This window comes from Ascaphus truei, chromosome 3 (assembly GCF_040206685.1).
Source record: "Ascaphus truei isolate aAscTru1 chromosome 3, aAscTru1.hap1, whole genome shotgun sequence".
Lineage (NCBI taxonomy): Eukaryota > Metazoa > Chordata > Amphibia > Anura > Ascaphidae > Ascaphus > Ascaphus truei.
The window spans coordinates 224,740,318-224,762,290 of record NC_134485.1 but is presented as its reverse complement, the minus strand read 5'-3'; the positions used below and the strand labels follow the sequence as shown (position 1 = coordinate 224,762,290).

Here is a 21,973-nt window from a genome sequence, read left to right as displayed (position 1 = left end):
CGGCCCGCATCAGCCCGCGATTTGCCCGCGATTTTAAAAATCGCAGGGAAAAGACCGCAGGAGGCTAAAGGCGGCCGCCACTGTATGTATTAAATGAATGAGGTTTAGCATTGTAATACTGTAGTTTTCACAAGTAAATTGGATGAGGTATCCCAAAAGGATTGAGATTTTTCTACATAATAATTCTTTTTTTGTGTAACTACTGTACCTTGACTAAACAGCGAGACATTTGTGTATTTCTTGAATATAGACAAACAGATAAATACTAGTATGGATCATTTTAAAGTAGAAAGGGTAACTATTTTTAAATCATGTTTGTGCATCTGTGGTAAGGTCAACTTAGTCTCTCCACCAGTGATTTATTCTTAAATATATCAGGGTTGCTTTGAATAAGAAAGAATGACAATGGTTAATAAATAAAGACTAATCCCATATTCATGTTAATATAATTGGGGCTACTGTATAAGGTGCAGTTTTGAGAATGGAGGTGTTCGCAGAAAATGTGTCTGTGAAAATTATATATACAGATGCAGCGGCCATTATTCGATCCTTTCTCGACGCTGTTTTTGTAAAGTCTGCTGTATTCCACCCGGCATTCACTCGTTAATCTTCTGTCAATCCCACGCATGTTTACCGTTGTTGATTTTCCATGATTAATGTGATTGTGATTTGTTTGGGTGCAGTTCTGCGTGTTTCCGCCAGATGGCAAAACTGAATCCCTTTGCACAGGGCAACCAGTGAGCTGTGTGTAGTCAATTTGCAGGTGTTTAAAAACTAGATAAAAAGAGTGGCCACTACAATCATCCATTGTAAATTGACCTTGCTCGCTGAAGACGTTATCAAATGTAGGTGTTTCATAATTAAAATCTCCACTGTATATACAATGCTTGTCCCGTTATTCTACATTGCTATCCCTGCAATTGCTGAATGGACAGCATGTCAAGTCAAGTCCTTATACCAAACCACAATGTAGTTACGCATTTCTCATATTTTCTGCAATTAATGCTGGAACAGATAAGAAGGTGACTTTAGCAGAGATTTACGACTATATAATTGAACAATATGAATTCTTCAAATTTTCACCAAACCAACATGGCTGGAAGCATTCAATAAGGCATACATTAACTAATGATTGCTTTTTTGCACAGCCCCTCCTCTCGGAGATACCTGTACAAGAGGATATTGGTAAGTGCTCCCAGCTTTTGCCGGTATGTTTGCTCATGGCGACTGCAAAAGAAGAAAGGTTGGGTTTCATCCATTTAAGATTAGTACAGTACCTGTATGTACTTCCCGACCCTGCAGTGTACAGGTACCCAACTGGCTTCCCAATACTATTGCAAAAACGGGCCGCCCGTGACTGAAAACCTGGTGAGCAGCAATAGTTGCTACCTCGCCCCGCCTGATTACCAGCCTCAGCAGGCACCTGTTAACTATAATGCTCATTACATGAATGATCCCAGCTGTTACGCACAATGCTGTACACCCCTGACATTGGGTCATCTCACCCAGTTGGCAACGTATGTAATGAAGAGAAAGATAATGCAGACTAAATGAGTCACCCCAGCTTGTACGTACAATAAACCTCTGACATTGGCTCATCTCCACCCATTTGGCGAAGTTTATAATGAAGGTAAATATAATGTACTATACAGTATTAACTTTAATTCCCCTGGGGGGCGCTATATTTTCTGGGGTCAGTTATAGAGGTCCCACGCTCTCCCCCAGGATTTTAAATTAAATGCCGGGGATCGCACAAAGCCTCCATAATACACTTACAGTACCTTCCCTTAAAGCAACACACCGTCATGGTAACCAAGCATTCAAATTACCATGGCAAGGTGATCTCACAAGAACCTGCGTGTCATTAGATGCCGTGGCAAAGCAGGGGGGGTGGTGCGAGGTGCCAAGGAGAGCAGCCTGGTATAGCGTCCTGTATGCCTGCCATAGCCCATCAATGCTTATACACATGGGCACTAGAGCGTGACTTGATGCATGCACACTACCGGAATTTATAGCATAATTGTATTTATTTTTTTCCATAAACGAAACTTTGAAATCGAGCGTCAGAAGATAAGGATAAAGTTCGATGGAACTCTAATATCACTTTTTTTAAATGTTGCCTTTTTTACTTTTATACAGACCAGCTTCAAGCTTTTAAAACTTTGCCATGCAACAGTATTATTTTGGACAACACACTGTGATTCAATTACATGCCATTCATAACCTGTAATAAAATTTCACATGGAGATGTTGATTGATTTTATTCCACTTCATGGTTAATGGAAAACATTAAGTGATGCTTTTTTTACATATTTAATCAATGTTAAGATTTAGAAAATAACTACATTTGCAAACAGTTCAAACAGTTGTTTTCTAATCCTTCACGATCATCCGTGCAATATTGTAAGACAGACCGATTGAGTTGCATCTCACCCCCCACCCACCCCCACAAAGCAAAGGCATGGAACTACAGTACTGTAGCTATCTAAAAGTCTAAGACGGTTTCATGATTTGTCTGCTGGTATAGAAATTTACATTTCCTGGTTCATCACGCATGCACATTGTGAACTAGTGTACAATAGAAAGCCTTCACTGCTAATCATACTTACAGTACTGTAGAAATCCAACGGTAAACAAAAAATTTAAGTAACATTTTTTTAGAGAAGGAAAAAATTATTGTGAGCTGTAAACAAAACATTATGCGATGCATTTTTTTAATACTTAATCAATTTAAAAATTTATAAAATCACTATGTTTTTATTTCTCTATGACTCTTCAAGGGACTGAAAAATGTTGTTTATATTTTACAACATTTCAAATGATTTCTTTCAACTGTAATCCTGCACGCTCTTCACAGCATTATGTACAGGTACACCAAGATGAAACATTTTTGTTGCACCTCCCCCCCCCCCACAAAACCAAGGAAAAGGCATTCAACTCGTTATCAACACCTCCCCCAGGCGATCCAGGGCAATCACACAGAAAGACACATTACGTATGCTTCAGGTCTTGTATGGCTGATAAGAAGACCTGCACTGTAATTTGGCTAGAATTTCACAAGGCAAATCCTTTTTTTCCCTCTTTTTTTCTCTTGAAGGGATTCATAAATGAGTGATTTGAAGAAACTCTAATTTTAGCAATTAACCTGCTTCTTACTGTATAATTGGTCTTTGCAGGTGTAATTTATTCGGGCAAGAATATTTTATCAATTGTTACATGGTCAACCCAGAATTACACAAAGATTAAACAATTTACGGAATTACACCCCCCCCCCCAGTAAACCGAGCAAAAGGCATTCAGCTCCTAATCAACACATCCACTCCCCCAGGCCATGGGACCTTAAATAAGAAAGTAACATTGTTTGAGCTTTTTTTTCTTGGCCGAGAATTTACTTTGCCTGGTTTCATGTGCATGTGCATGCCTCAGAAGTCGTGCATACTAAATGGTCTACAATGACTTCACTGCCAAAGTGAAATTCAAGTTAAAAAAAAATAAATAAAAATAAAATCATATTTTTTTTTTCTCGAGCAGGCCTTAATAAATGAGTGATTTTAGGGAAAACTTTGTTATGCATTTTTTCCTCATGTTTTATCAATTTTTACATTTATAAAATAACTACATTTTTATTTGTCTATGGTGTTGCATTTTGCATTACAATTAGACATTTTTGTGTAATTAATTCAGGGAATAAACCCCTCTCCCCCCCACTCCCAAAAAAATAGTAATGATTTTTTTTTTGGGGGGGGGGATTCTATTCAATACTTTCAACTTTGTGTAGGCTTGGTCTGCTTACAGTATCATACTGTTTATTGCAATATCACACACACATGGTACAGTCATAACTTTTATTGTATTTTACAACAGTTCAAATGATTTCTTTCAACTTTAATCCTGCAAGTTTATCACAGCATTATGTGCACCAAGATGAAACATTTGGCTAGTTTTGGCTAATCTGGTTTTTAAGAAGGAGGGAGGTCCCGGAGGTCCAATGATGGTGCACTGCTCAACAAACAATGGGGGCTGCAGACAGTTGAAGTAAAAGGATTTTATTCAGTGGTCAAGGTGAAGTACATGGTGACTTTGACGCGTTTCAGGACATAACGTCCCTTTATCAAAAAGACTTTTTGATAAAGGGACGTTATGTCCTGAAACGCGTCAAAGTCACCATGTACTTCACCTTGACCACTGAATAAAATCCTTTTACTTCAACTGGCTGCAGCCCCCATTGTTTGTTGAGCAGTGCACCGTCATTGGACCTCCGGGACCTCCCTCCTTCTTCACTACACCCAGCGTGATGCACGCATCCAGCTGACACAGAGCTGTGCTGCGAAGGGAGACTGACACTGGCATGTAAGGTATGTACCTATGTTTTCTGCTGGGGAATTGCCTAATACCTCTATGGTATATATAGAGCTTTGAGCAACCCTTCAGCATTATTGGTACTATTATACCTTGTCCAGATTGTCTGATAGAGTCTCCCCAGCACTTATATATGCTCTACAGCACATGGATTACAAACAATAAGGCTGCTATCAATCCCCATGCCTGGGACAGCTGAGACCTGATTGGGGGCTTATACCCCTCACCCAATTGTCATAATCTGGTTTTTAATTCCATGGGATTTAGCCGAGGCACCTCAACCTGTGTAAACAGCCCTTTGTCATTGAGAGAGGGGGTATTAGGACAAACTATTGGCTGTTATTATGCACACAGTATAATAAGATTGTATATCCCCCCTTCCAGAAGTGTTGCATCTGTGAAAGGAAAATAATGGCTGCAGAATTAGTGAATTGAAGGCCTTGACTGGTTAAAACTACTGAAAGACACACAAAACGAATACACTACAGTATAACCTGCCATACATATAAACTATAATGATTTTTTTAATTAAATAGGTAATACACACATGTCTAATATAAATACTATACATACAGTTCTGTATATAATTAAGTATATATAAAGTGGAGAGTAAGCCCAGGCATAAAATGGTTAACGTTCAATTACCTTTAATAGAAGGCTAGCATTTAATCAGGTTAATCATGAATGGGCAAAACGCTGCTACTATGTCTATGTAGTTGTTGCATCTTTATACAGTCAGTATGTCGATCCAGAAACTCATTATTCCTTGTATTAATTCCTCCTTTTTGGATGGTTTAACAACCTTTCTTTATGATCGTTCAGCTCATGCCATACCAGTTCGATGGGGTTCAAATCTTGTGATCTGGAATGGGAGGGGGGAAAAATTGCGAATCAGTTGAACAGATACAAACAGTTTAAAACAATGAGAAAAAGTTAATGTACACTTGGGCACTCTCTCCAGTGGTGTCTTATCCCAGTTGATACTCTCCAGTCTTACACTCACAAGAATATAGGCATGAGAGGCGGTAAGTTTAGGGTTATTGTCCTGGAAGAACCGATGACCACCAGATGGGAAATCATGCTTAATGTATTCAACAATACGGGTGACTATTTGCTCTTGGAAAAATACTTTGTCCATGATTCCTGGAACAAGAGAAAAAAAATTATCTTAAAACTAAACATTAGGGTACAGAATACACTACAGTTGTACTGTACAGTGCATAAGGCTACAGTATGTGACTTTGTACATTATTTTACCCTTAAATATGATGATACATCCTGGTCCACATCTGAGATTGCACCCACACATGCATCTTCACTGGGTGCTTGGGATGCGGCTTCAGAGATAGGCGTCCTTTTTTATGGAATGCAAAAGTGGCAAATCTCTCTAGAGCTACAGTTGTCTCATCAGAAAAGATGACATGCTGAAAAGTCTAGCCACTTTCGATCCATGCCCGTGCTTGGTCCACTCTTTTTACCGTGTTTGCATCCCTTATCATTGGATGTGCTCTGTTGAGAAAAGGAAGAATTTTACAGGTACAGTAAAACCACACTTTACCTACAGTACAGTAGTGTACAGTACAATACTTTACCTGTACTGTGCTATCTAAGGCACAGTAATTATAGTATCAACCCTGTTCTGTCACTCTGTTCTGTCACTTTGCATACTACAGTATTGCATTATACTATACATTATTACAGTAAGACACTTACTTAACACGTCAATATTTTCATCCCAAAAGAGAGAAAAAAACATTTTATATTTTCTTCTCAAAGTACGGTAGTACAGTAATTGTTTGGGTCTAAAAAAATTGCAAAGAAAACATGTAAACAAAAACATGCTTTTTGATATGCAAGAAGCTTTTTGAGTAATACAGTAATTGCAGAAAGAAACCAAAAATACTTACTCTGTTGTGACTGGGGGACTCAACTTTACACTTTTTGCCTGACCATGGGCATGATAGCTGACAGTGCTTTTTGCTAAATCGAGGCCTGAATTCAGTAACCAGCGTTTGATCTGTAAAATTATGTGTCCTTTCTTGTCATGTGTACAAAAAACTTATCAATTGATGGCGCTCAGTGTATATGGTTTAAATAAACATCAAATAAACCCACAGTGTAATACATAAAATAAGGTAATTAATAGTGATACTTATACAACCACGTGTGATAAATGCCGCTGTGACCTGATGCAGGACTGCTCTTTCAATCCTCGTGGACAAGTGAAGGGTAGAAATCATCAAGAAGCGCAAATCATGTGGAAAATAAAAGAAGACAACAAACTTATGGTGCAGTATTGTGTGAATTCAGTGTGGTAAATGGCACGGTTAAGTGTTCAGAATTCTCACAAACGTGAGAGATAAGTAGGCATATAAAGGTATCTTTAACCCATGGGATGAAGCCAGGTGTTAGGATAGGAACCGCGCTGATGATCAGGTACACTGTGGCGATCAGGTACACTTTAAACAGGGGCCCTTTAGGAATAAATTGAACCGGATATAGTGCAGACTGTACATAGGATATTTATAAAAGCAAGCAAAATCCAATCAACTCACATGGTGATGGAAATAAACAGGCGTATAGATCACAGCTTTTTGAGTAATACAGTAATTGCAGAAAGAAACCAAAAATACTTACTTTGTTGTGACTGGGGGACTCAACTTTACACTTTTTGCCTGACCATGGGCATGATAGCTGACAGTGCTTTTTGCTAAATCGAGGCCTGAATTCAGTAACCAGCGTTTGATCTGTAAAATTATGTGTCCTTTCTTGTCATGTCCTGTATTTTCATGCTGAGATCCTTTGAACTAACTTTCTTCAGCATCGCTGCTTTAGAAAATAAATCAAGCACAGAGGAATGTATATTCAATGTGTATTCGATGTGTATTCGATGTATATTCAATGTGCATTGAATCAACAGAAGTGATGGTGTATTTATAATGTAATGGACCTCGCTCGACAGGTGAAGTACTGTATACACCCACTTTTAACACCTGCAGCTCGTGGCCATGCATGTCAAAAAATTCAAATAGGGACACAGTGCATAATAGGTGACACAAATTGCATAGCCTCCACACGCTGATCTCTATCTGAATGAGCTCCTGAGCAGATACTGTATTGTGCATTCTTCCATCTGCTTACATGGATCAACCCCAATTCTACGGACGCAGGAACCTGATTTCTTCTGCTGTGCCAACCACGAGAAAGCAAAAGTCAGGAGCTGTTTTCAAGCCAAAGCCAAAGGTGCCTACAGAAAAGGTTCTGTAAGCTCCCAAGACAACGAACCATGGCCCATATTATGTGAAGAAGAAAATGGCCAAAATCATCAAGCATCAACTTGTTTGGACAGATACCAGAAGTGCCCCTGCACCCACCAAAGCAGAATCGGACGTCCCGGACTTTTCACTGCCATTGCCCACTGCGACCGATTCCAAAACATCCGTCCGCTCTGACCCTTTGTCATCCAATGCTCGTCCAGAAACCCCCAGCTTACCTTCTCCAGCACCCATCCACGCCGATGCTTGTCCGGAAACCCCCAGCTCACCTGGGACTCCTGCACCCAGCCACGCTGATGTAAGTTCTGAAGCCCCCAGCTCCCCTCCTCCAGTACCTAGCATGCAGATGTTTGTCCGGGTGACACCAGCACTCCTTGCACCAGATCCAGCTCGGTCGCCCACATGCTGGATGTTTTCAGTGGTATCAAAATCACTGACAACTCAACAGAGCAATACAGGGACCGAATGGAGGCCAAGATGGATCGTCTTTTGGAGACCATGGTGAATATGGATAGGTGCATGGGTGCTCATCTGGATAAGATTGTGAGGAACATTGCAGGGCTCTATTCTTTGCTTGGAGTCCCTGCCCTTGTATGTCCAACTCAGGAGCAGGAGGGTGTCTTATTCTCCCATGGAGGAACCGCATACCCCTCCCCCGTACACCCTCTCAATCCCTGGATTTGACCTTCACGGTGCCAACTCGAAGCACACAACGGGCCCCCCCACGCTCACCCCCTCCATCTCCATAAAACATGTATACCCTTCTGTTGGAGGAGATGAAAACACCGGTAAGCGCTAGGCCACGACAGAAGGAAAGCATGCTCCCTGACCATCTACCCCCACCCACTGCCAGAAGCACACCCGATCCAGCACCCAGGATTGTACAGCTGCCAGACATCACCCTAGGAGACCTGCCCCAGAGAGTCCGGGAGAAATACAAGATCAGATCTACTGGTCTACTTCCGAAATTTTCCCAGCTCATCTTTAATAACCACATCAGTTTTGAGCTGTACAGCGAGTGGACCCAAAATGTCAATTATGAAGGCAATAAATAAGTTTAGTGTAATTTTAAAGCTACCAGTCTTCGTATAAAAACCGTGAGAGACATCATCAATAGCCTTTTGAGGCATACAAGGATTCTTCCCTGGAGGTCCATCGACTTGTTTGATGACTACTAGTTTTAAATTTATTTACAAATAAAGACGCGCCACTAATGGTTTTCATCTTAAAAAAAAACAGTTGATTTTTTAAAATTATTTAATTGGTTAATGCTTATTTTCTGTTTTTTCATGTCTAGAGCTGGGCAAAGACAATGTGCCGGAACACCACACCCCCCCTTGGTGCAGGAAACTTTCCCAGCAATACTGCCAGGTAAGACACACACAGTGCTCAAATCCATGCATGCCATGTCCCTTCCCCCCCAAACCCTCAAAACCTATGGTACTTTAAAACCTCTAGTCCTACTGTACAGTGTAGTAGCACATGCAATGAGTGCTTTGTCTCCTCAAACCCACCTGAAAAAATAGAAGATACTGTTTAACAATGGACTGTACTGGCGTCATGGTATAATAATTTTTTTCTACTTCTGTTTTCTATTTAGAATGTCTGGAGCTTGGCAAAGACAACGTGCAGGAACCCCCCCCTTTGGTGCAGGAAACTCTCCTAGCAATACTGCCAGGTAAGACACATTGCTCAAATCCATGCATACATGTCCCTTTCCCCCAAAGCCCCCAAAGGTACTGTAAACCTCTAGTCCTACTGTAAAGTGCTGTAGCACATGCAATGCATGCTTCATCTCCTCCAACCCCCTGTCCTCGCACCCCCCCCCAAAAGCAGAAGATACAAGGCACTATAGTCAAAATGTACTGTTCCCCATGTCATGCCTTTTCCCCCCAAACACCCCAAAAATCTGGATTGAATAATGTACGGTGCGATTGTAAATATTTAATATTGTCTCATTCTTTACAGACCAAGATGTCCAAGAAGCACCATCCATTGAGAAGAAGAAAAAGACAAGATTGTAAATTTGGAAGAAGAGGCGACATTGTATTTTTGAATTATGCATTTTTCCTTTGTTATCCAGAAAAATAAAAATGTTCATACTTTACATATAATTTTTTGGTGCATTCATGTTTTACTGTTAACATACTTACAGTAGAACAGGTACAGTACTACACCATACTGTACATAAAGTTGTAAATGCATTTAAATATATATATAAATATCTGAAATACAGTACAGTACTGTATACTGTATATCAATCTTGAAACTAAGTTGTTTTTAGCGCTAAACAGTACTATAAAAACATTAAGTACTGATGTACAGTAGTTAAAATATAGTATCTAAATACTGTTAATCTTTGACATACAGTACACTATAAAAATCTTTAAAATCCGGTACATACTGTAATGTAAAGTTCTAAATGCATTTAAATATATAAAAATGTCTCATTGAGATACTATACAGTATACTACAGTATATAACTACAGTATACTGTAGCACATAAACTGTGTTTTTACTATATACAGTACAGCACTATACTGTAGATACACAAAGAGCAGTACTACTGTACAACAGATACAATTGACAATTTGACATATGCGCATGCGCAGAAATGTGATGACACGCATATGCGTTTCAACAAGTTTCCAATTTGACATACACGCATGCACAGAAATGTGATGACATGCATATGCGTTTCAACAAAGTTCCAATTTAACATAAACGCATGTGTGGATTATATATTTTACATTCAGAAGGAGAGCGAAGTTGTATTTTTCTATTATCGTTTTAACTTTATTACCCTGTACAAATAAAACATTTAATTTGTTATAAATACTTTTTGTTGTGTGTGTTCATATTTTAAATCTTCTACAGTTCGAGAATTTTTGTATGGCTAAAAGCTAAGGAGCCTCAGAAAGAACTTCTTTCCCATGTACTTTACTGTATACAGTATGAACTCATATTTGTAATCTTCAAATTACAATTACTGTACACACACTTGAAATACTGTACGGGAATAAAAGACAGGTTGAGTTGCAATTAGATTTTTTAAGACAACAACTCGCGATCGCCCACTTGAGTTTCTCGACGGTATTGCAGACAACGCTAAAATGCAATTTTCTGCACTCGATCAAAACACTAGTAAACTCGTGTCTTAACGCAGGAAAATGTCAAGAAATCACCAACACGGGGTGTGCAAAGGAATACAACCCGTGAAATGATCGGATAACGGCCGCTGCATCTGTACAGTATAAGATCCCCCAGAAACTATTTTACTCACACTGATATTAAAATAGCCTTCATTGTCAATGAGTATGTTTGTAGAAATCGAACTGTGCTAACATTCTTTTGTCACAATGGCCTATATTCCACCAAATAAATCTAAAACATTTTTAATTCAAATACAGATGCAGCCACCAGTATTAGAACACTTACCTGGGAATTTCTGGGGCAGTCTCACAGTAAATGCCTCAACATGCCTCAACATTTCTACTAGATTCTTAATGGCCCATCGGAATTAATACAGCCGGGGGTCCCTGCAGTCCCATTAAGTATGAATGTGTCCTGCTGTGTCAATCCGATTGGCCATTAAGAATCTTACAGAAATGTTGAGGCAATGTTGAGGCACGTTAGGCATGTTGAGGCGTTTACTGTGAGACTGCCCCAGAATTTCCAAGGCAAGAGTTCTAATACTGGTGGCTGCATCTTTAAGTCCTGCCCGTGCATTTCCCACTAACGGTACATTTCCCACTAACGGTACATTAATAACCTCTAAGAGTAACATCTTGAGTAAGATACTGCTTTACTGGAAAGTTCAACATTTCATGCAATGGCCCAGCCTTCTCAGTCCTCAGCCTAGGAGTGGAGCACCAACCTGTGGAAATGGGTTTTCTTATATAATAAATATTTGTAATTACCATATTGTTAAAATCAATGTCAGATGATTAGATTTTAAGATTTCAAAATGTATATCCCTTACATGAATTACTAAACAATTATTTTAAACAAACATACTTTGATACAGTATACTCAATCAATTGGAATAATCTGTCATGTACTGTAGAACCTTTTTTTTATTGTAACATGTTTTAACAATGTTTTTTTAGAATATGTATGTTGTGCTGGCTGTATAGATCAAAATACTGTGCAGAGAGACCTTGCTCACACCCCTCGATGGTAAGTGCGTGCTGCCTAGGGAGAGTAGCAGATGTATAGATCATTGCAAATTTGGCACAAAGCAATAAATTGCCTATAGTGAAATCATAGGCAATTGGTTTGGTGACCTGTTTCTAAGTTTGTAAGGAATTTAGAATTAGGGTTACAATAATGCTCAGTAGCACTCCTCTGTGAAACTTATATGCTTATATATGTTGTGGGTATTTTGGGGGTTCAATATGAGCTTGTAGGTGTTCTGTATGTTGGATAATTATATGGCAATTTTCTTATGAAACTGTTAAAAGCATTATAAAATTACTCTAGAATCCACCAAATAATGAGGTCCATTTACTAAACTCCCTCCGCTACACAACTGGGGCAAAAACCAGTGCCAAAAAACTGCACCACAATTATTAAACGAGGAAAATGCTATATTTTATACTCTTGCTGGGATGAGCGAGTAAACTTTGCTTTGATTACAGTATGTGTGCATGGTGAGTGTTCTGTTTTATCTAAAACATCACAATCCGGCTTCTAAACCCAATCAGCAGCTTTTAGCAAGAAACTAAATTCTCATCATTACTTTCAACCTTCTAAATTTTGAGAAATCGTAATACGTTCTCTGTTCATCACCACAGCATAATAAATTAAACACAATTTCTCATCCACCATTTTCTTAATACTGCCATGTAGGCGGCAACATAAATCTGCAGGTTGCTGTTGTACAGTATTTCATTTCTCTGAAACGGTTCAAGCAAATTGTCTGAAAATGTAGTACAAGTTGCAAAATAATGCCTGTCAGCTCCATGTGACCTTGAGCAATTCACTTTATCTCCCTGTGTCTCAGACTCATCAGGGCAGGGACTGTGTCTGTAAAATTTCTATGTGCTATGTACCGCGCACTACACTGTAATTGTGAAGCACTTTGAGTCCCATTGGGAGAAAAGCGCTATATGAAATAAAGTTATTATTATGTATATCTTTATTTATATAGCGCCATTCATGTACATAGCGCTTCACAGCAGTGATACATGTGGCAATCATATAAATAACAAATAATGCAAATAACACATTTATGGGAAGAAGTGCTCTCAGACATAAAAGTGACATTTAGGAAAAGAAGTCCTGCCCGGAAGAGTTTACAATCTAATTGGTAAGTAGGAGTAACATACAGAGACAGTAAGAAGGTGTTCTAGTAAGCGCGTCTGCAAGGGGCCAAGGTTTGTGTAAAAGGTGCATAGTATCAGCCACGGAGCTACTCATATGCTTCGTTAAGGAGGTGGGTTTTAAGATAGGTCTTAAAGTTGGATAGAGAGGGTGCTAGTTGGATATTGAGGGGAAGGGCAAGTTATGTTTTGTATTCAGAATCCGGTCGATGAGATTAATTTGTTTTATCACAAAATTAGGAAAAAAGTACCTTCAAAATGTCATCAGAATCGGTTAAGACACATACACCCGAAGCCTCCAGGAAGTGTAGTTGAAGTCTTCGCTTTGCTCATTCAAAAATGATCCCTTTGAAAGTAATCTTTCTATTACATTTCTTTTGGCCCAGTTTTGCAGCCGGGAAAATACTGTAGCCTCCGATAAGTTGCAACATTTATGCTTTACAAATAAATACTACTAATAATATTAATAGAATTCTTTTGATTTCTTTTGCAACTTCATTTGCCATTGCGTAACTCTTACTGTGCTTTTCTTAACAAATTAGTTTACTTTATTTTAGAATAGTATAAAGACAATGGGGCCTATGCAGCAATTTGCGATATGTGTGTGTCGGCAGCGCGCTTAAATCTCCTGTGTTTGCCGGGAATTTGCCGCTAAATGCAGTAAATGGCGATTGTGAGGGAAATTGGTGAGTTGCACATGTTGCGAGTACAAGGCGCAGCGCTCCGCGTTCCTGCAGTCAGTGGCGGATGACTGCATGTATCTGTATTTCACTTTAATGTCGCGTCAACCTCTGCACATAAATAAAAAAAACCTCCTTCTTGCTTAAAGCATTCAGTTACTCACGGTAGTGACTGTCTTGCTGTTACTGACATTAGCAAACCTTTTACTGCTGTCCCTAATTAGATACTTTTAGAAACATACCTGGTGCAGTGCTACAGTTGTGTCTTCTGTTCTTTGACACGTGAAGAGGTGATACATGTGTGCATGTGACTTGTGACATTTCATATACATTTGTGTCTGTGTGTTGGACTATGTTGCAAAGCTTACAGTACATTTCAGTGAGTTGCTGTGTGTACTGTAACCCGTGCATGCAGCAAGAGGGGAATCACTTCATGTATCTGTATTGAAGGAGAATTTGGCGGCAACTTTTGAACATGAAAAAATCACCTCATGATAGTTTGACGCATTCTGTTACTCACAGCAGTGTGTTTCTTGCTGCTAGTGACATTAGCAAGGCTTTCACAGCGCTGTCCCTCAATAGATAGTTTTAGGAACATACCTGCTTCTTGTCATTCACAAGACAGACACCTTTGGCTAACATTAATAATGTATTTTATTATAAACAACATATGTAACAGGTTCTGAATGACATGTAATACAATTGAAGCTGCGCTGCCAGCAGCAACAGTACAATGACACAACAATGTCACTAGCAGCTGAAATTTTCGGCTCGCGCCTGCTTGTTGGTGCCTTCTTGTATTGCCGCAGCTTTTTGGCGCTTTTCTCGCAAGGCGTTTCTCCCGCGCACCCCCGAGATCTTACTCGGCATCTACTGAATTCTGCGTGCTGCTTAATATGGCGAAATAGCCATTCTCGCCACCCCGCCGGCGCTTGATATCCGGCAACAATTGCATATGCCGTTTTTCAGTTAACTCGCACACATACCGCCATCAACTGCATACTACATGCCAATCTCGCAATAAAACAGCCAAATTCAGCCTTCTCGCAAGTTACTGCATAGGCCCCAATATCACTGATTTTTGAAACTTAAAAAAAATGTGCACTTAAACAACTAGCACATCTTTCTATATAATATGCCATACTAATGTCCAACAATTACTTTTACATTTGAAAGTACAGAAAACGTTAGTATCGGGTTTTATAGCAGCTCAGAAAAATATAAGTAAACTGGGTTGACCAAATGTTACAGCAGTGATCTGCCATCCATTTCAATGTTTCATTTTCTATATTGTTACAAGAATGTATAGCAAATGTGTATATACCCAGTGTCTTTTCTGAAGCTGAAAATATTAAACTAAAAAATAATTACTCTAGAAAGGTTTATATATATTTTTCTCTTCTTACAGAAGCTGCAAAGAATCTATCCTTCTTACAGTGGTGCAACCATACGCTGTGAGTATAATGAGCATAGTGTGTCTACTTTCACTGTCAACCATATGCGTTTGCAATGGCATAATTAAACTTTGCAGCACCATTAATACTATAATACTGTGAAATAATATTTATGAATCCATACATATATAACATGTGAACAATATATGGGGGGTTATTTATTAAAGTCTTCCAATTTTAAATGTGGACCAAAACTTCTACATAGAAACACTGAATATATTAATAAAAACAAATCCAATAAATGTATCAAATTTATATATATATATATATACTGTATATAGCTGTTTTTGCTATAGTCTTTCAACAAGGAGACTTTGATAAATAAATCCCATCTCTTATATTAAGGGGCCTATGCAGAGAGCAGCGAATTTTAAAATTGGCGAGTTTAATAAAAAGTAGCTTTTTTGGAGAGTTTTATTCTCCATATGCAGAAATGTGCGAATTCTGCTATGTTTAACATGAATGCGTGTGGCGAGTTTAAATTGGCGAGATGCGCGCTGCAGAAATGTGTTAAAAAAAATTTGCGCCTTTTTTTTTCCTTTCCTATGGCCGCGAGCGGCAGCTTCTTGCCAACTTTTCCTGGCGAGGCAAAAAGGAGACAATCGCGCCATTTTATTGGCGCGAACAGCCGCCAGATGCCGTTCGCGCCTCTCTGCATTAGGATATTTTTAAAACTGGCGAGATGGAGGTTCTCGCCAGCCGCGAGGCGAGTTTTAGAAATAGAAAAAAAAATTGGCGCGTTTTTCGTAACTCGCCATTTTCTGCTGTTTTCTGCGCGATTTTCTCCAAAAAATGGCGTTTTTGAAATAGCGCTGCTCTCTGCATAGGCCCCTAAGTCTCTCTTTTAGACCATGGTGAAATTGAACCTTGACATGGTTTTCAGGCTTATCATGATTTGGCCAAAATATTGAACTAAATGACTGATAAAAGAAAAAATTCATAAATAAACTAAATCATTTGTCACATTGGATGTGTATTGGGGCTTCTTTGTTTACTGATGAATATTTGAGGTCACTTTCCCAGTAGAACTCCAGTTGGTACTAATAAGTATTGTATAGAAATATATCTTTAAATGTCCTTCGACATTGATGAGGCTGCGCAAGACTCAGACATTTAAAGATGGCGCCGGTGTCAGAGCGTGCGACCCCTTCTCGGTTGGCGCCCTGAGCAAGTGCCCGGCCAGCCCACCCCTTAATCTGACACTGAATTTAGTCCAAATTCATCAATGATTTTAAGAGGTAATATGTTTAAAAAGAAAACACTTTCACAGAAGGTTTTGTAATATTGTCACAATCACTGAATAAGGTGTTTCATGGAAAGGAAAGCACACTTTCCAGAACTTAGATGTATTACCAGAATGGATAAGAAAGTTGCAACTTTAACATAATCATTTTTACATTCTTCTAAGGTAAAAATATACATAAGAATAATAAGGAAAGCATCTTCTGAAGGAAGTACACTCATTTTCTGGAGCAGTCAGAATTTCCACCGGATCATTGTCCTATAGCAGCCACAAGGCATTCTTTGTTGTGCAGTGCTTCAGTATGTTTATTGTGCTCTGTGCACCATTGGACTGTGACTTTAATCAAATATATTACTCACGTTCAGTTGCTTTTTTAATGTTTCTTGTACTATATGTTTCTACAATATGTACAAACTGTTGACAGTGTTCAGGATTAGCATGCATTGCAGGATTATAGTATTCCAATGTCGTAGTAGCTATACAAGTTTGATGCTACCTTTTTTTCTTTGAAAGTTGAATAAATCTAAGGCTATTAAGAGCTTGAGAAAGACAAGTGCATCTAACCACAGTACTGTGAGCTCATGATATTAGCACCAGCATGCCTGTAACTAACTGTATGGGAGTTCTTTAAACAAACAGTTACACTATGGAATTCTAGAACGTAATTCAGTGATTTTCCTGGGAATTTGCCATTTTATTTTTGCATTGAATCGCATCATTATCTCAAGGGCACCTTGTTTACATTATCTCAAGGGCACCTTGTTTACAGACCTTATTTTATTCATACCTATATTAAAAGTTGTGTTAAATTCTACTCCTTTACTCACCTGGCACATGGGAGTTTCAGTGCCGAATTTAGGGATGCATTTTTCTCCTTGTGGTCTGTGCTTGACATTATAACCCATTTGACCTCCCAGCACTTACCGATACTCTAACCCAGCTGTAGCAAGGGTTACTCTGTGTGGTGTTTAAAGTTGAATAAAGAAAGAAGAAAATATTTCACTTTAACTAATAAAATATCCAATTAGTTTAATCTAACGTGTCTACAAAAGCCTATGGGTGTTTGAATATACTTAAGTATTTTGGATCATATCAACCTTGTCTACGTTTTTTTTAAAGGTTAGTGTTTGGTCACCGAAAAGAGCTCACTCATGCTGACACATCTAGCTGACAGCAGCCACTGTAAACACTTTAGACTGAAGATGTGGTGGCAATTAATGAACCTTTTCTATCAATCTCATTACAAGTTAATTAACCTTTATGCATATAGGCTGCGTTAACATTGAGTCACCTCATACAGTCTACAATCACCAAAAAGGATAATACCGTATTTACTAGCACTGAAATGTTTTATAATAGTGGTAGATAATAACATAGTTTAAAAAAAGGAAAACACCTGGGGCACTCAAAAGATACAACGATAAAGCAAATGCAAAATAAAGAACCTACTTACAGTATCTTAATGGTGTAGAGGTTGGATGAACTGGAATCACCTCACTAGACCAGTAATTGGCAGCTAAACTGTTGCTTTCTCCATACGCATCCTACGTCAATGACTACGGTTTCTGGGCGCGTTGTTATTGACACTGGATGTGTATTAAGTACAATATCTGACAGAGTGAATCCCCACAGACACACTGTACTTCAGCTGTGTCAAGGATGCCATATTTGATTGTGAAATATCTGTCTTCTTTCTGACCACCATATACCTGTAGCGGAAATACTGTAGCTCTATTTTGGTGCCATATAAGTTCTCCCCATTGCTATAAAGATGTAGCTTACGTAATACAGCTGTAGGAGCCTGAAAAAGGGCCATGTTGGCCAGGAACATCCCCAATTTTACTTCTTTTTTTTAATTCGATGGATTGAATAAACAGACTTGTTATTAATACCATAATTCAATTTATATGTGTATAGATACTGCATATTATACTGCAAAAGGTGCATGTACTGCTTGCATTTGTGACCATCTAACTTCTCAATAAACAATGGCAATGATTAGAAATGTGCAAATCTCCCCCAGTATAGTTTCCTTTTAATATTTTAAGCAATTAACAGAACTGCCAAAAGTTTGATTGAATCCTCTGCAAAGTTAAAAAAAACAAAAAAAAAAAACAGAGGTGTACCTCTAGATTAATTGATATTATTATGGAAGAAACTAGCCAATGTTTGTCAATTTTCACACAAAAAAATCACCTTATTTTTTTCCCCTCAAATATCAAGGTCAAGGTTGTTATCTGAGTTAGGCAATCATGCTTGGTGTTTTTTGGTGAAATTGTATTATTTTTACAAAGAGGAATCCCCAAAATCCACAGTGAAAACAAATGTGTACAAATATTTCACACATCTCTTATCAGGATGTATGTACAAATTAAGTTATCTTAAGAAAGAATATGTCAATTTTGTATACTTGTATTTGCTAAATTTTTAAAACTTGTTGACACAAGGGTGAAAGGAGTCAATCAACCTACAATCATAACTTGTATAACTATAGATACATAGCTTTTTACTTTAAAAAAATCTAAATTTATTAAGCCAAGTTGATGAGGACGCCAGTGCATGCAGAGAGAAAAAGAAAGGTCATAGAAAAAGTTCTGAGGTACTGTACACCAACATACAGATCAACAGGGGATGAAGACACATTAGTAAAAGAAACAGAAGTGGAGTGTGGTGAGAGTGGCATGAGGTGGAGGTTAAGCTTTGTTTCGGATATCAAGAAAGTGATCAACAGTTTCCAAAGCAGTGAAGAGAACATTTACTGTGGATTTTGCGCCATAAAATTTGGGATTTTGCTTCATAAAAATGATTGACTACTTCAGTGAGGGTAGTTCAGTTGAGTAAACCGTACAGAAATCAGATTGCAGAGGTTCCAGGGTATGGGAATTAAGAAAATCAATCATGAGAAGGACAAGATGTTCGGGCAGCTTGAAGACACGGCAGTAGTTAGTAGGGCACATAGGGTCAAGGGTACTGTTTTTGAAAATAGGCGACAGCTGTATGCTTAAAGGATGAGGGGAATGTGTCATAGTTTAGGGAGGTGTTAAACATATGGGTGAGAATGGGGGCTTGGATAGGAGCAACAGGTCTCATAAGGCATGAGTAAAGTGGGTAGAGAGGGCAAGTGGTAGAGGGAGAAGAGGAAAGCAGCCGAGAAACTTTAAACTCTGTAACAGAAGATGGTCAAGAGTGAAAGGAGGTGGTTTGGGGAAAATGAAAGGACAGAAGGAATCTTGCTGTGGATAGCATACACTTTGCCAATAAAGTGGTGAGCAAACGCTTGAGGGAAAGTGAAGCAAGGGAAGTGAAGTAGCACTGTTCGCTCTGTGTATGCGCTATACAAGACGTTGGGCTAGACAGACAGACAGACAGACAGACAGACAGACAGACAGACAGACAGACAGACAGACAGACAGACAGACAGACAGACAGACAGACAGACAGACAGACAGATAGATAGATAGATAGATAGATAGATAGATAGATAGATAGATAGATAGATAGATAGATAGACAGAATGTCGGAGGAGGGAGTCAAACTCAGAGAAAAAACTATGTGGGCTGGATCAGTGAGTGCTAATTAGTGAGGATAAGTGCTTAAGTGCTGTTCTTTGGCATTAGAGACAGCAGTTACAAAGGGGGAGATGAGAAATTCATAGAGTAAAAAATTAGCATGCATGCAAGATGTTTTTCAGAGGTGTTCAGGTAAGGGAGGGAGAATGTGAAGGATGCATGTTTGTAAATGTATCTAAGGACACAGGTTAGAGGGATGGAAGTACAATAGGAGGAAGTCTGAGAAGGGAGTTGAACACATTAAAAATACATTATGGACTAGAATGGATAGTATTGATTAGGGTTAAGACAAAAGCCAGCTATCGAACATTTAATGAAGCTAGGTAACTTACTTTTTCAAAATTCTAGGGCCTTAGACATACAGGCAGCCTCGTTTTACAACGCTTCGTTTTACAACGAATGGCTTATCCAACGCTATGCAATACATACCTATATTCATTTTTACAACGCCAAAATGGCTTATCCAACGCTCTTACGACACTTTGCAACGTTGTTTATGTATATGTGTGTGTATATATACACATAAACAACGTTGAAAAGCGTCGTAAGAGCGTATATATATATATTATATTATACTGTATAATATTATATTATACTATATAATATATGTAGCGGGTGTACCCCTGTGGTACTGTACTACTGGTACTGCTTTCACCTGTTAGGATAACCGAAGGCCTGAGCCTCCACCACTGGGAGCCTGGGGTGTACTTACACTCGGTGCAGCGCCTCCACTGATGAGGGATCCCAACCGGGTGGGAGTATGCCCTTATCAGAACCCACATATACAATACCACACGTGATTGGATAAACAGTATTTACTGACCGGAATGATAAGAACTTTTAGCATATAACCAACATAGTATTACTCTGCATACACAGCATTACATCATTACGCATATGAAACTGAGTGTGTGCTTATAATCAGTCCTGTATCACCTTAGTCCCTGGTGTACCACTGTGCCAGGGCACTCAACCTCTTAGTGTCCACCAGCTAGAAAGTTAGTGTGAATGTGAGGGACAGTGCTTCCCTGTGTTGGGGCCCGTTGGTGCACTTATCGTATGTCAGCTATCCAGAACCTCCAATCCTTCGACCCCTTTGCTGATGCCAGTAAGAGTGATGACTGGCTCCCAGCTGGGACAGAAGATTCCATTCATATAAGGATCCAGCAGAGGAATGGCAGAAAGACCCTCACTACAGTACAGGGCATCGCTGATGATTACGATAAAAAGAAACTAGTTAAAGCCTTTAAGAAGAAATTGCTCCTGATCAGGATAATCCTTGGAACTCAGCAACACCGCACAGTGATCCCCCACCGCAACGTGCTACTCTGTGCAGAGATGAATCCCTTGTCTGTCTCTCCAGGGGAGGGACCTCCAGCCGGATGATCCTTGACTGACTGTCTCTTTAAGGAATCAGCGTCTGTTTCAGCATTGAGGCTGCACAGCCCTCAGGCAATGTCCTGCAGCATAATCTCTCTGAGGCTATATGAAAGGGTCCCTACATTAAGGCCTTCCCTATAGCAAGCACTCTCAGCACCTCTACAGTGACTCAGGGGAATAACTGGGCCCTGGGGGTTGACCTCTGGCCTAGTTCCTGGAGCACTGCTCCGTGGACCAACCTGCAACTTCAGACTCCTGGTCTTCACTGGCACTTCCTGTCCCAGCAGGCAATAGTCTTTCCTTCCTAAAGAAGCAATCCAGCCATCCTATTGGCTCTCATTAGTCACCAGGCAGCTTCCTCCCTGAGCATCATGGGAGTTGTAGTCCTTGAGCTGCCTGATTAACATTGCGACCGCGTGCGCATAGGGCACTGTGCCTGTGTGATTGTAATGGGTGCCGCGACCTTGCCCCGCTTATGCGCAACCTTCCAGGGCTCTTACCGACCTTTGCCACTTCTGCGCATGCCCTGACTCTGCGCTCGTGCGCGCGCACACCTAACATGGCGGCGCCCTGGGGCGAGAACCACCGGCAACTCTATTTTCCCTGCGTTACACTAAGGGTAAGGAGGGGGGAAACCGGGAGCGCGGGGAGACTGGAGGGTACCTGGCTACATCCTCCCCCTGGTGAAA

The 21,973-nt window shown here is 39.6% G+C and overlaps 1 protein-coding gene across 11 annotated transcripts in view; it reads left to right on the top strand.

The window, feature by feature from the left end:
• FRMPD4 (FERM and PDZ domain containing 4) overlaps window positions 1-21,973 on the top strand; it is a 585,463-nt gene that overhangs the window by 467,778 nt on the left and 95,712 nt on the right. For all 11 annotated transcript variants that reach the window (XM_075590233.1, XM_075590236.1, XM_075590230.1 and 8 more), the window contains one exon: window positions 15,047-15,092. In XM_075590233.1, coding sequence (XP_075446348.1) covers window positions 15,047-15,092 — 46 coding nt within the window. The remainder of the gene's footprint in view (window positions 1-15,046; window positions 15,093-21,973) is intronic.